Here is a 15,885-nt window from a genome sequence, read left to right on the forward strand (position 1 = left end):
ATAAAATTTGAAACATGATTTGAAGGATTAATGATAACAATACAGGGACTTAAGAAAAAAAACTATATAAATTTAATGCAGGAAACAAGATTAACATAATCTGTTCAAAGTTTCTGCAGTACTATACATTATTTTACTGTTGAATGTTGGTGCATTTTGTAAAATAAGTATTGTATTATCGGTTCTTGGTTTTTGAAGCCTCTAAAAACAGGTAAAACGAGTAAAACATAATATTTTATAATTAATTGATAGTTGTAAAGTAAAATTATTAAGTATACATTAGTGGTAACAGTACAGCTTTATTTAGTATTTTATTAGCCTTTTTTATAAATTATAATATCTAAGTTTACTATAATGATTTTAACTACCGTATGATCGAAAAAAACGGCGTCAGCAATGGATATGAAATGAAGATCGCTGTCATTTTATAGGTAAATTTATATGGGAAATGTCATCGATCGTCATTTCCTAGCCAACTGGACGCCGTTTTTTTTTAAACGGTTTTATTTAGCTCGACCCGTACGGTATTTATTTATTTGTTTGTTTATTTGAGTCAAAATTAGAAATTGAAATTTAAGTACCTTCCTGTTGTCAGATTGATCTGAAATTTGGTACACACCTTTAGTTCCGATGACAATACAATATAGTAATATCGATAACATTGTAAATCTAAGATGGCCGCCGGTACAAAATGGCGGATTTCATATTTTTCCACAACCCCCCCAATATGGGTATCAAATGAAAGGGCTACACTAGTAGAATACTGTGATTATGACAAAATTTAAAATCCAAGATGGACGTCGTTACAAAATGGCGTATTAGGTGAGGGCATGAGTAGTCGTGTCCAGAACAGTTGTGTCCAAGATTGTGTGACGTTAGAAGGACAAATAAAAAAAAATAGGTGTGATTAGATGTACCTACGTAGTTAGCGGTAGCCTTACCACCAAAGTTAAGGTAGTAGGTTAAAACGTGCTGAGGACTGTATGGCATTAGGGTGGCTAAAAATGTAATGTCGCAAGCGTTTTCCCCTCAAGATTGGGCGCCTCTTATTGTATATTATAGCGTAGCCCCTCTACTGAACCTCTGGGGGGGTCGACCGTTAAAATGTCCATTACTCGTGGGAACAACATGGAAACAATAAATAAAAAAACAAACAAAAATAAAAACGAAACTGCTACACAACGGAAAAGAAGGCTCGAAAAGGCGAAAGAAAAATATAGAACGAAACGTGCGAAAGAAAGTGAAAATGAAACCTATAGTCGACTACAGAAACAAAGAGAACGGTTAGTAACAGAAACACCTGAGCAACATGATGCCAGGTTAATAGCACAACGTGAGAGACAAAGGCAGCTGGTAGAGTCAGAAACACCTGAGCGTCATGAGTCCAGGCTAGCATCACAACGTGACAGACAGAGAGAGTTGTTAGCGTCAGAAACACCTGAGCGTCATGAGTTTAGGCTGGCATCACAACGAGAGAGACAAAGAGAGTTGTTAGCGTCAGAAACACCTGAGCGTCATGAGTCTAGGCTACCATCAGAACGCGACAGACAGAGAGAGTTGTTAGCGTCAGAAACACCTGAGCGTCAGATTGTAATAAATTATCAGGTAAAAAACCATGTAATAATGATGCACTAAATGAATTAAATAGAATGAGGAATATTCGGTAGGCATTTCCGTTAAATACTAAAAACTAGAAAATAAAAAATCGGTAAAAAAACTTAACGTTAAACGGTTTTATCTTATGTGCACTGAAAACTAGAAAATAATAATAACAATTAGGTATTTTGAACTTCTAGTTCAGAAATATTTTAGTACTAGGCAGAATAGCTTTTAGGCATATTAGACTTAAATAAAAACGTGGGGACCCTCTGAAATCCTACCTATGGCAAAGCATATCTTTATACTTTGGTAGATCATGAGATCGGCGTTCGCTGGTGAAGCCGCCACGGCTGGTTATTGATTGTCAAAATCTCCAGTTCGATTATAGTAAGTCGATGCAATCCACACTTAGTATAGAAGAAAGTATTACAGCAATAGTTAATGGGCCCACGTTTTTATTTTAGTCTAATATGCCTAAAAGCTATTCTGCCTAGTACTAAAATATTTCTGAACTAGAAGTTCAAAATACCTAATTGTTATTATTATTTTCTAGTTTTCAGTGCACATAAGATAAAACCGTTTAACTTAAAAGTTTTTTTACCGATTTTTTATTTTATCATACGGTCAAATAATTATAAATTTCGGCTGTTTCAAGCAGCCAGTAAAACTTTCAACAGTTCAAATTTTTCTTTTTTCAAAATTCCTGAGTTTTTTTTGAAACTTGCTGAGTTCGGCAGGGGAACGTTTTGTAACTTTTTACAAAGAATATTATAGTTTTAATATTCTTAACTTTTTGCAATAATAAAATTACTGAAATTAAATGATGTAATGCAAGGTGAGCGCTTGGACACTTGGTACTATGCTTATTCAATCCGATATATCCAACTCAAATCATTTAATTTATAATAAATATTTTTGATAAATCCTAATAATCCACAATGCAGTTATTAATACCTACATTATTATACACTAGACAAAGTTTGAGATATCAGACATAATCAATCAAATCTAAGATTTATTATAGATCAGACATACATAAGGTAGAGCTTAAAAAAGTCTTACATTTTTTTGAATTAAACCTAAAGGTTTTATAAATAATCTGTGAATTTTAATATCAAATAAATTCAAAAAGATTCCTCACAAAAGTTATATAAATTACGTCTACTGGATCTGTGTCTATGAAAGGAATTTCATTAATGCAGAAAAAATATTGTAGTATGATCAATTTACTGCAAGACGCATTTAAAAAAACAGCAATATATTTTATAGATCGCTACCTATACAGGGTTGTTCACCACATACGACACGGAGTATTGTAGCTAAACGATTATATTTTTACAAATTTCAAGTTTTGGGTTCGATGAAGGACTATTAGAGGTACAATTTAAAAATAATTTACAAGATACAGAGTGTCCCAAATAAGTAAAAAATATCAAAGTTGTATTTTTTAAATGGAACACCCTGTATATTATTACATTTTTAGTTTCTACGATTAAAATAAAGGTAAATTTGATTAAGGTTTATTATACTTAAACTTTACCGTTTTTGAAATATTTTCAATTTTGTGAAATTGCAGTAAAAATTTTAAGGCGTCATTTCTCCAAGGGTATCAAAGTTTTTAATACTAAATATTTACTGAAGTTTATTTATTGGTACGAAACCTTTCGTGCGCGAGTCCGACTCGCACTTGTCCAATTTTTGATTTTTATAAAGATTATGTTGCATTTAAAAAATAGAGAACTGACTTGGTATTTTTGAAATTTTTGTATAAGTAAGTACCTAATGTGATTTAAAATATTTCTAGCACGCCCATGAATTGCTAGTAATATAATCCACGTATTGTATCTCTTTAATTAAGTCATTTTTTTATTATTTTCAGGAAAATATGAGATTTTATCTGATTGCCCTATTCTTTATTGGGATATTTTTCCAAACAATCTCTCCAGAAAGACTACCATCTTTAGAAATCTCCACCTATAAACTACATCTCACCCTAAATGAAAGCACATTCTACACAGAACCCTACCAATTTAAGGGTTATTTACAAACAAAACTCACTGTGAGTAGCGCGTACGGCACTGACTTGCAACTGCACGCTGATCCTGACTTTATCACCATCGAAAAAATCTTCTTGGACGACACTGAAATGACAGAGTATTTTTTCAATACATCCAGTGATGTTCTAACTATAGAGAATACCAAGAATAAAATCGGCGATATTTATGGAGTCACCCTGTATATTCATTACAGAAGCAGGTTGGTGGTTTAAAATGGGACAAAATATACCAAATTCAGTAATAAATAAAATTATATTAATAATTATAGTTAAATAGCTCGGATATTTTCAACTTATATGTTTATTTTTGTCCCCATCTAACTCATTGAAATACTTGCACTTATTAAAAAACACCCTGTATATGTGAATTTCTTTTTCTGTACAGGGTCGCTGTTATGTATGGAAACGGACGATTATTAGATAAAATATACAAGGTATTGCAAAAAGTTAAATATAAAAATTATGGGTTTCTAACTGTCTATTGGCGAGTAATAAATGTATGTATACAGGATCGATCATAAAGTCGTGGCACATCAAAGTTTCCTTTTTTTTTAATAGAATCCCCTGTATATTATTGCATATTTCAATTCTTCCTTCAATTATATAACATAGGATACAACATTTTAATGAACAGTGCTTTCCAAAAAATCAATAAAATGAAGAATATACGAAATAATATACACGTTCTGATTTCTTTCGAAAATCGACATCTGTGAAACTATGAACCCTTCCTGGTCACAAACGGTACATTGTGAGACAGGAAATTGTAGAGAGAAACAAGCCCTATAACATAGGATACAACATTTTAATGAACAGTGCTTTCAATAAAATCAATAAAATGAAGAATATACGAAATAATATACATCACTTTCATTTAATGATGCCATTCTGGCGAAACTGTGATACTATTCTAATGGGGTTTTAAATGCCTATTAGCTATGTATATTATTGCATATTTCAATTCTTCCTTCAATTTTAAGCAATAATCGTAATACACAATGTGCATAAATTGAAGAATTAAAATGTTAAACGAAAATTTTAGAATTTCCAGACTTGATATAATCTCATTTTATACATCTATAAACGCTAACTTGAGAACTAATGTCAAATATTATTAAGTATCACAGTTTCGGCAGAATGGCATCGTTAAATGAAACTGAACATATCGAAATTAATTAAAACAAATTGTTTAAGTGATATTTTCAAAAGTCAGTGACTGGGAAACGGTTAGTTTGATGCAAGGACTGTATATATTCTAAAGGACTGTTCGATCGCGTCAAATCGCCGCTGTCGTAGTCGCCGTGGAATGCTACGTCACGCGCTGACCAGCGCTCCACAGTGCGGCGGATGGTTATTCTAGCGGGACAAAATCTCAAGAGCAATGTTTGGGACTTAAAATCTAAGAACGTAGCAAATGGTCTAATATATAGCAACTATATGGTTAAATTTATTAATTAACAACTTAATTTATTAATAAATAAATACAAGATAATAAAACTATGATATTATTCGTACATGACACACAAAACCGTATTGTAAACTATTGCCAAATACATAAAATTATGATATCAAAAACTCTTTAGCAGTTTTTTTTTTTTTTTTAATTAATTTGTAATCTTGTGACACCCTCTATAATTTATTTTAAAAATATATTTTATTTTGAAAATAATAAATAAGATAGATATTTTAATTTTAATTTTAACACTCGGTAATTGTAAATTCATATATAGTAAGTATCTAAGACAATTTTTTAAACTCAGTGCCTTTTGATGGAGTTGTTTTGTTTTTATACTATCCGATTGAAATGAATCTTTTGGGCATTCACCTGTTAAGCTTGAACTCCCTGTGACTGGGATTACCTGTGTTGGTAACTATTGGTAGCTCAAAAGATCTACATCATTCAATATATAAATATTTGAAAAAAGTGAAAAGTTTGATATCTGCAGAACAACGGCACGAAGAATTTTAACAAATAAAATACGTACAGTAGAAAAGTACATACCTTTGGCAATCTTCAACATTATTTGGCTTTCTAATAAAATGTATAAACACTTGCTTTGGCACTTGTAAATATTTTGTTTTCGTATGATCTCTGCCTTGCTGAGCAGAAAACGACCAAATTTGGTTGATAAAAATGTATCGAAATACAAAGAATATTCATGCATTTTTGTATCAATTGGAATATCTACTATTTATTCTTATCAGTCCACATTTTTTTGGCTTATTTCTAACCAAACGCTTTTGTCACGCTAAATTTATCTTCCAACGCACTGTGCGCTCGTCCGTCAAATGCAAAAATAACTGTCACTGCAAAATCTTTACGGTCAGTAGATGACGTAAAAAAACTGACAGTGCAGGAAGATAGGAATCGAACTATCCTTATCTCTATATAGTATCCTTGAGTTTGATGTACATTGTGTGTATTTCGATTTTTGCTGGGAATTGAAGGAAGAATTGAAATATGCAGTAATATACAGGGGGTTCCATTTAAAAAAATGAAACTTTTTTGTGCCACGACTTTATGACCGATCCTGTATACTTAAATTTATTACTCGCTAATAGATATTGAAAAATCCTATAACTTTTGTATTTAACTTTTTGCGGTACCTCCTATATTTTACCTAATAATCGACCGTTGGTTTAGCTCCATACATAACAGCAACCCTGATAATCAAATTTTTATATTTTGATCTATAGACTGAGCACGAATGACATGTACGGACTGTACAGGACCAGTTTTGGCAGTAAAGGAGCCGAAAAATACATAGCATTATCGCAATTTTCTCCAAACTTTGCCAGAAGAGTCTTCCCCTGCTTCGACGAACCAACGTTCAAGACAAATTTCCAATTTTACGTTAGCTATACAGAGGGTATCGAAGTTTTCTCAAACACTTTGGGCAGTGTTATCGATACTACCGACGTTATCGGTGACGATCCGTGAGTAAAAACATTATACAGTGTGCCCAAAAAACATTTTTCTCATTTTTAGAACTTTAGAAACAATCGAGTTCAAAGGAACCAGAAAATTATCGTCTTACATGACCTCGCTGATTTTTATGCACAAAGACGACTTCTCTTGCAGTGTTGCAGCGGAAAATGTGTCAGAGTACGGTGGGGTATACAGGGTGTGTTCAATATCAGGTTCAGAATCGTCAAGAACTTGGGCTCTGGAGACTGGACCAACTCTCATAAGAAAACTCATCAATTTTACTAACTTCGTGTAAATATATATCAATATATTGTTGTATACAGGGTTGTTCACCACATACGACACGGAGTATTGTAGCTAAACGATTAGATTTTTACAAATTTTAAGTTTTGGGTTCGTTGAAGGACTATTAGATTCTTCATAAAATAGTATACCATTAATTAAATATACCACCATTATTTCTGCCCAAATACTAATTAATTACATACTTAATTATGTTCGTGAATAAATTATTCTAAATAAATGCGGATTTGAATCAGAAATCAATAAAATAATAAGTTATAAAAATGAATGTCTCTGTTGTTACAAATAAGCATTTGTCAAAAAATTAAATATAATTTTTAAGGTGTTACTTTTTACCACACTGTCTAATACACATAAAAAATTCAGTTTTTTAGGTTTTGGAGCAATTATTATTAATCAACACAAACAGTCAATTAATGTAGTTTGAATACTGGAATCATATTAATTGGTCCTCTTTAACAAATATTTAAACAGTTTTTGTTTTAATGAAATAATAACTATGTCGACAATATTAGTATCTGTACTCTTTAAAAATTTGGTACATCTTTAAAAATAATCTAAAATGTCAGTATTCCATGGGTATATTGATAAATGAATTTAAAATTACAAGAAAATGCATTTTCTACTGAAACTTGACGCTATAGGTAAAAAATGGTATAATACAATTTGATAGACAATTAAATTGTGCATCTGATTCTCATAAAATATACAGGGTGTTCCATTTAAATTAAACAAGTTATTGCCGTTTAAAGCTAGTAATTATTTAAAATAAAATTTTAGACACTCTGTATAAGGTAGTATAATTTTTATTATTGCAACACAATAACTGATCAATAAATAAACTTCAGTAAATATTTAGTATTAAAAACTTTGATACCCTTGGAGAAATGAAGCCTTAAAATTTTTACTGTAATTTCACAAAATTGAAAATATTTAAAAAACGGTAAGGTTTAAGTGTAATAAACCTTAATCAAATTTACCTTTATTTTAATCGTAGAAACTAAAAATGTAATAATATACAGGATGTTTCGTTTAAAAAAATACAACTTTGATATTTTTTATTTATTTGGGACACTTTGTATCTTGTAAAAATATTTTTAAATTGTAGCTCTAATAGTCCTTCAACGAACCCAAAACTAACAATTTGTAAAAGTCTAATCGTTTAGCTACAATACTCCGTGTCGTATGTGGTGAACAACCCTGTATACTTTTATATGTATATATTTTTTAATTTTTTAAAGGTATTTTGACAAAATGGACTTAATGGCAGTTCCTCATTCTGTTGTAGCAGCCGAAGAAAATTGGGGACTTATTACATTCAGGTAAATTCAATATTTAAGACAAAACCACATCAGTGTTACTTATTTCTTATGTTATAGAGAAGAAAATTTATTATTTAACACAGATGATGCCAGTATATTAGATCTGGAACGTATCACAATGCTTATGGCTTACGAATTTGCTCAAATGTGGTTTGGAAATGTTGCAACGCCGCAGTGGTGGTCGATATCTTACGTCACCAAAGGTTTAGCAACGTATTTGCAATACTTTATTACACACCAAGTAAGTCCAAATTATGCAACTAGTATTACACTTATTTCTCCCAATTTGCTCGTGTAATTTCGACCTTAAACATAACTGACCTATGGTCGAGAATAAAATAGTACCAATTTAGTTTATGCAATTTTTCAAGAGGAAAAAAACCGTTATTTTCCGTAGATATTTGAAGAATGGGAACTGGACAAGCAATTTTTGAGCAATGTCCTTCATCCGGCCTTTGAAATTGACTCTTTTATTGATTCGCCGCCTTTAAATGCAGATGCAGAAAGCAGATCAGATATTATCACTAAGTTGGATAAAATCACAAACTTAAAAGGTAAAATGACAACAAAAAATATTTAGTATGTCAAATAAATGTTGCCAAATTCTCTTATTTAATCATAGTTCTTGGATATTTTAGGAGCTTGCTTGTTCAGGATGCTAAAAGAAGTGATAGCAGGCTATGAGAAATTTAGACAGGGAATAGAATACTTTCTAACCTCATTGTAAGTCACTACATATGCAACTAACAATACACCTACTCCTAAACTATTTCTTCTTTATTTTTATGAGGTCTATATCGTTTGAAAATTTTAATATACTTTTCTGTTAATAGTTCGTATAAAAATACAGAATCTCAAGGACTATGGAACTTGATCAGTGCCCAATTGAACTTCCAAAGAGGACTATTACCTACTAATAAAGTACTAAAAGAAGTACTACTAAACTGGGAGGTGTATCCAGGTTATCCACTGTTGGAAGTAAGCAGAGATAGCTACAAAACATTTTTCATAAAACAAAAGGTACTTTAAACTATATTATATTAATATTATATTTTATAGAAAAAGAACGATTTTAGGGTAGGTTTTTATATTCTGGTTTGAACGAAACGTACCAATGGTACATACCAGTGAGTTATACCCTGTCTACGAATTTAACACAGTTTGAAAACGCAACTTTAAGCCAATGGTTGTTGCCTAACGAGACAATTGAAATATTTGTGCCTACCATTAATGAGAAATGGATTATCTTAAACACTCAAGCTGCAGGTTAGTATGCAGAGAAATTTTCTTACAATTACTCCTGCGAATTTCAGTTATTTCACACCATTATTAATTTTTTTATATGTTGACTAGCGTGTTCGAATTAATCATTTGTAATGGTGATGATAAAGCAAAGCAAAAATTTCTATTAACATACAAACTGGATAAAATTTTCTCACATTTATGTCAGCACGAGAAAAAACAATATGGCGATATTATTATATAACTTGGTAATATTTGAGGGGTAGTTTCATCTCGTTGGAATTTGACTTTCGAAAAATCCGTTTGCCAAAAATAAGCTTTTTACGTCAAGCAGTTTAAGCAGAATCGTGATTAATCAATTACCCAACTTTTTGGAACACCCTGTATGATTTTTTAAAAAATTTCAAAATATGTAAAAAAAACTAAATTATGCTTGTCCAAGCGTTTTCCCGAAAGACTAACCGTTTTTTAAATAACAAATATTGTAATATTTGAGGGGCGTTTTCACCCTCTTGGAATTTGAGATTCGAGAAACCCCTCCTTATCGAACCTCTACACCCCACAGGCCATAGGATTGCTCATCCTCATAAGACGTACGTTCGCCTCTTCCCGCACTTCAGCTGACAGTTGTGACGTCATTGTAGTCCTTGTCAAAGCCTTCGTGGCCTTGTCATGATAGTGTGTATTATTAGTTGCCTATGGTAAACTTATAAAAATAACAGCTGTGAAATTTTGAGTTAATTATTTTGTCAATTTTAAATGTGAAAAAGGTGTCTTTAAAGTTTTTAGAGCTATAGAGTGTATAAATACGTTCATTTTGTGTTGTGGATTGTGACAAAGTGCATACTAAGTGCCCGCGATTTTGTTTATTAATTATTTTAAAGTAAAATATGGAAGTACTCTAAAAAGAATGCTTGCAAAAGGGGATGCTGGGAACTGCTGCCCTTAAAAATGCAATATCCGAGTATTTAATACGATTTATACAGTTAATTTTCTAAACTGCATACATATAAGGTGTTTAAATAAATGAACTAAATAATGAACGTTTTGCATTCGGCAACCAATAATGCACGTGTGTGTATTACTGGTTGCCGGATAAGGACTAATAACTATGACAAGGATTACAATGACGTCAGAAAGCGAGTAGTTTTCGCATGCACCTGGCGGACACTTTTGGCTGAATCTTTGAATAAGAAGACTAAGGAAGGAGCATAATGCTATCCATGTATTCATGCATGGTGGGCGGAAAAGCCACCATAAAAGCTCTCTAGGGTGGGGATCCTTGACAGTTCTGTTTGACGATTCATTTGACACATTTGAATTTGATTTGAAATTTTGTGGATTTGTCAGTCTTTATGGAGCTTATTTTATGTTATTTATTATTTATTCTACTACTGATAGTTGTATAAAGGTAGTAAATCTAGATGGAAATTGTGGCAGAACTTAAATTAACAGTGACACTATCGCGATTTATCGAAAAAGACTCTAAAATAGTTGGTTGTGTAGCGTGCGGTAGATCTCGGCAAAAATTGAGTGAAATAATGGAACAACTTTTCGCTAGTAAGTGACTATATAATATACATACGTGTAGTAAACCGATCATTTACGAAATTCACTTAAATTAACTAAATTATATATTTTTCTTGCATTTTAGCTTTTATTTATTACTTGTCGAAGATTAGATCTCAAAGAATTTAGATACGTTAATTTGACTTACCTGCTTCAGTAGCGTATCGGATGTTTGTGTTAATAAATACTTATTATAACTTATCTATTTTTATTAGAATTATATATTTTTATAACAATTTTAATAACTATCAACATTTATTCACAACGTAAAATAAAACAACAAATTATTGAGTCTACCCCACGTCTACCCTACATCATAGTTTTACATTTTTTAAATAAAATTAGAACGACACTGATAAACCGGAATTTAAGTCGGCCATATTTGAGGCCCATCGCGGTGTACCTAAGATTTTTGATATGCTCCTTCCTTAGTCTTCTTATTCAAAGGGCTGAATGAGCAGTCCTAGTAAGTTAACTGTTCTTGATATTAGTATAGATTTGTCGAGAGATGGCGCGTTGAAAGTTCGAGGAATAACTTCAAATAAATTAAAAATAAAAGTTTTTTACGAGTATTAGGTTCTTTACAATTGATTGCATTCTAATTTTAGGGTACTATAGGGTTCATTATGGAGAAACATGGTCCAATATCTCTGAAGGATTGCAAGATACAAACTTTTCGGGAATCCCAGAGCTAAACAGAGCTCAGCTTTTAAACGATATGTTCTCCCTTGCTAGAGCTAACATAGTAAACTATACCACAGCTTTAAATTTCACGAAATATCTGAAAAATGAAGAAGACCACTATCCTTGGACCAGTGCTCTTGGAGGTTTCAACTATATCTTAAGAAGAATCTATAATAGATCCAAACTTAAATCAGCTCTTTTAGTAGGTTTAGCCATCTTTTTTGATTGAAAATTTATTCTTAAAATAAAATTGTATTTTGCAGGACTTTCTATCTGGTCTTATAACCAACGTCTATGGTACAGTTCCTTGGAATAAGTTGGACGATTCAAATTATTCTTACACTTTGAAACAGGTTGATATTTTGACAGGGGCATGTCATTTCGGACATGCCGAATGTGTAGAAAATGCAGTGGGGATGTTTGAGGACTTTAAAACGAATGGAAACAGGTATATACAGTGGGATATCAAAATTACCAGACTGAAATAAAAAAAAATAAACGTTTTAGACCAAACAAAAATCTTAGAGAGCTGGTATATTGTCTTGGACTCAGACACGCTAAAGACTCTAAAGAAAATTGGAACTTTTTATGGAATATCTTCGAAGCAACTACAATAGAATCAGAAAAACTGAAACTAATTAATGCTTTTGGTTGCTCAACTAATGAGGACCTACTAAAATCGTACTTTTTTCAAATCTAGATGAATTCAAAAAGGCTAAAACTTTATTTTTTCTAGGTATTTAGCTATGACCTTAGACAGTGATTCTGAAATTAAGCCTCATCAAGCTTCTACAGTTTTTGCAGCAGTATATAAAGGTAGTAACTTAGGTGCTAGGTTGGCTTTCGAATTTTTAGCAGAAAACCAAGAAGAAATTATAACAAGGTACAGATATAGTACATTTTATATCCTTAAAAATCAATTATATCAGTTTTTTATTGACTTCTATTTCATTTGAGCGATCCTAGGTAAATACAGGGTGTCATAGTTTAACTCCAGAAACACGCCTAAGAGGTTTTTTCGCGAAAAAAAAATTTGAAAATTCGGAATTTTTTGAAAAAAAATTTAGATTTTTTTTAGTTTTTAGTTAAAAAACATAATTTCTTGATAATATGGCAACAGAGGTAGTAGATTAAATTTACAAGAAAGAAAATCCAGAAAAAATACAGCGGTTCTCAAAATTTTAGCAAAAAATCATTTTTTTTAAAATAACTCCGTTATTTTGGACTTATTTGAAAAACGATAAAGGGAAAATATGTTTCTTTTATCGAGATCTACCACCTCTTAAAATACTTGCACTTATCTCTGGGACACCCTATATAATAAGCAGTATACCGGGTGTTTCTCAAAAATGACTCGCCTCTATAAAATATAATATTTTTTCTGATAAAAAACGAACTTCAATTGTTTTCGGTCACTTCCTGTTTCAACGGAAATCAATGCAACTATTATTACACAGAATCCTAATGAGTGTCATTTTTTTCCTGTTTATTTTCAACCCTAATCATGGTAGACATATAAGATCAAGAATAAAATTGTACTAAGCTAGCATTTGGTTTTTAAGCATTTATGAGAATATAAAAAATATATCTTCGGCAAGATTAGGATTCAGCGTGCTACTGGTTGCATATCGCTACTTGCTGCTAATCTATTATTTCTTATTTTTTAAAAGGTACCAAGACATGAACTGCCTGAAGTCCATAGGTCTCGACTTGGCCGAGCATTTGACATCTGTCAGCCACAAGGATAAGGTGAATATAAATTTCCTTTTCACATTATTTCGATAAAAAATACCTTTTTTGACAGATCAAGACATTCTTTTTTAACCGTACTGATGAGTTTAAACCTGTGTCTAAGCAAGTACTAGAAGTAGTGGAAAACAACGAAATATGGTTAGAAGAAAACTTACAAGAGTTGTACGACCATTTTTCTTTGGATCCCGACGATGAAATCATTATTCCCGACGAACCATCCAAAGCAGAAGCTTATAATTCTCAATTTATTTTAATTTTGTTAAGTATCATTGTTTATTATGTATAGAATTATTTTTTTAGAAAATAAAAGACACATTTTTAAAAAAAAAACACATTTATTTGGCAGAAAAACATGACTAAATGAAGTCACATCACGGTAACATATCTATGCACACTGTATAGTCTAAAAGCACATAGCGCTTTCTTAACATATGTATAACCTAACATTTTTTTATGTAAAACATCAATAGTCATTGTTCAAATATCGTTAAAAATCTCCAACAGTTTATTTTAAAATGGACAAAACAAATTTTTTTTTTGGACACCCCGTATATTCAGACTTTATCTTTAATATATATTTAACACACAACCGTATCTATAATATAATATAAAAAAAACACAGTCAATATGATATATTTCCTTACAATAAACGTATTTATATTAAAAAAAGAGAATACATATTAGTATAACATCAAACTGAACAAAAAAAATCAATAAAATATTAATTCCTTTTGAAGGAACTAGCATAGAATATATCAAAACCTAACACGCCTCGTTTTTACACACCCTGTATAAATTAGGTTACGAATATACAGCCTGTACAGTGACAAGCTGTATAACAAACTGGCCATTTTAAAATAATTTTTTTTTAATTAAATTCGTTAAAACGAACACCCTGTATATAATTGGTAACGTTAAAATTAATTGATATACAGAGTGTATTATAAATAACATGCTGCTCTCGATATCACACATAGGTAACGCAAATCCAAAGACAGTGATTCTGAAATTAAGCCTCATCAAGCTTCTACAGTTTTTGCAGCAGTATATAAAGGTAGTAACTTAGGTGCTAGGTTGGCTTTCGAATTTTTAGCAGAAAACCAAGAAGAAATTATAACAAGGTACAGATATAGTACATTTTATATCCTTAAAAATCAATTATATCAGTTTTTTATTGACTTCTATTTCATTTGAGCGATCCTAGGTAAATACAGGGTGTCATGGTTTAACTCAGAAACACGCCTAAGAAGGTTTTCACTTGAAAAAAAATTTGAAAAATTCAGATTTTTGAAAAAAATTTTTTTTTTTTTTTGTTTTAGTTAAAAAACATAATTTCTTGATAATAGCAACAAGTAGTAGATTAAATTTACAAGAAGAAATCAGAAAAAATACAACGGTTCTCAAAATTTTAGCAAAAATCATTTTTTTTTGAAAATAACTCCGTTATTTTGGACTTATTTGAAAAACTATAAAAGGAAAATATGTTTCTTTTATTGAGATCTACCACCTCTTAAAATACTTGCACTTATTTCTGGGACACCCTATATAATAAGCAGTATACCGGGTGTTTCTCAAAAGTGGCTCGCTCCTATAAAATAATATATTTTTTCCGATAAAAAACGAACTTTGGTATGTTAGTATATGACATAAATTATGATTGATTGACATATTCAATTGTTTTCGGTCACTTCCTGTTTCAACGGAAATCAATGCAACTATTATTACACAGAATCCTAATGAGTGTCATTTTTTTCCTGTCTATTTTCAACCCTAAGCATGGTAGACATATAAGGTCAAGAATAAAATTGTACTAAGCTAGCATTTGACTTTTAAGCATTTATGAGAATATAAAAACTTGCTACTGGTTGCATACCGCTTGCTTCTAATCTATTATTTCTTATTTTTTAAAAGGTACCAAGACATGAACTGCTTGAAGTCCATAGGTCTCGACTTGGCCGAGCATTTGACATCTGTCAGCCACAAGGATAAGGTGAATATAAATTTCCTTTTCATATTATTTCGATAAAAAATACCTTTTTTGACAGATCAAGACATTCTTTTTTAACCGTACTGATGAGTTCAAACCTGTGTCTAAGCAAGTACTAGAAGTAGTGGAAAACAACGAAATATGGTTAGAAGAAAACTTACAAGAGTTGTACGACCATTTTTCTTTGGATCCCGACGATGAAATCATTATTCCCGACGAACCATCCAAAGCAGAAGCTTATAATTCTCAATTTATTTTAATTTTGTTAAGTATAATTGTTTATTATGTATAGAATAATTTTTTAGAAAATAAAAGACACATTTTTTAAAAAAAAACACATTTATTTGGCAGAAAAACATGACTAAATGAAGTCACATCATGGTAACATAACTACGCACACTGTATATCGTCTAAAAGCACATAGCGCTTTCTTAACATATGT

At 31.2% G+C, this 15,885-nt stretch overlaps 1 protein-coding gene across 2 annotated transcripts; it reads left to right on the forward strand.

Moving 5' to 3' along the window:
- The first annotated feature begins 73 nt into the window (after positions 1 to 73).
- Positions 74 to 15,770, forward strand: LOC115891149 (aminopeptidase N-like). 2 transcript variants are annotated; one of them, XM_030911549.1, is made up of 17 exons: positions 74 to 211; positions 3,479 to 3,855; positions 6,353 to 6,592; positions 6,645 to 6,875; positions 8,129 to 8,209; positions 8,267 to 8,450; positions 8,607 to 8,763; positions 8,848 to 8,932; positions 9,043 to 9,229; positions 9,286 to 9,475; positions 11,629 to 11,906; positions 11,968 to 12,152; positions 12,212 to 12,385; positions 12,441 to 12,474; positions 14,465 to 14,577; positions 15,368 to 15,446; positions 15,502 to 15,770. In XM_030911549.1, the coding sequence occupies exons 2-17, from the start codon at positions 3,485 to 3,487 to the stop codon at positions 15,733 to 15,735; spliced, it is 2,823 nt and encodes a 940-aa protein (XP_030767409.1). In that variant the 5' UTR covers positions 74 to 211; positions 3,479 to 3,484; the 3' UTR covers positions 15,736 to 15,770. The 2 variants fall into 2 exon arrangements, with proteins under 2 accessions (XP_030767409.1, XP_030767408.1); XM_030911548.1 differs by lacking the exons at positions 14,465 to 14,577; positions 15,368 to 15,446; positions 15,502 to 15,770 and adding exons at positions 13,375 to 13,453; positions 13,509 to 13,757 and having other exon boundaries at positions 12,441 to 12,587.
- Positions 15,771 to 15,885: the final 115 nt, after the last annotated feature.

The sequence above is a fragment of the Sitophilus oryzae genome, unplaced genomic scaffold, assembly GCF_002938485.1.
Source record: "Sitophilus oryzae breed Bouriz unplaced genomic scaffold, Soryzae_2.0 scaffold_966_pilon_pilon, whole genome shotgun sequence".
NCBI lineage: Eukaryota > Metazoa > Arthropoda > Insecta > Coleoptera > Curculionidae > Sitophilus > Sitophilus oryzae.

Coding starts and splice junctions, on each gene's coding strand:
- LOC115891149 (XM_030911549.1), top strand. CDS start 3,485: ATGAGATTTTATCTGATTGCCCTATTCTTTATTGGGATATTTTTCCAA. Junction 12,386..12,440: donor AATGAGGACCTACTAAAATC/GTACTTTTTTCA, acceptor TATTTTTTCTAG/GTATTTAGCTATGACCTTAG. Junction 12,475..14,464: donor CCTTAGACAGTGATTCTGAA/ATTAAGCCTCAT, acceptor AGTGATTCTGAA/ATTAAGCCTCATCAAGCTTC.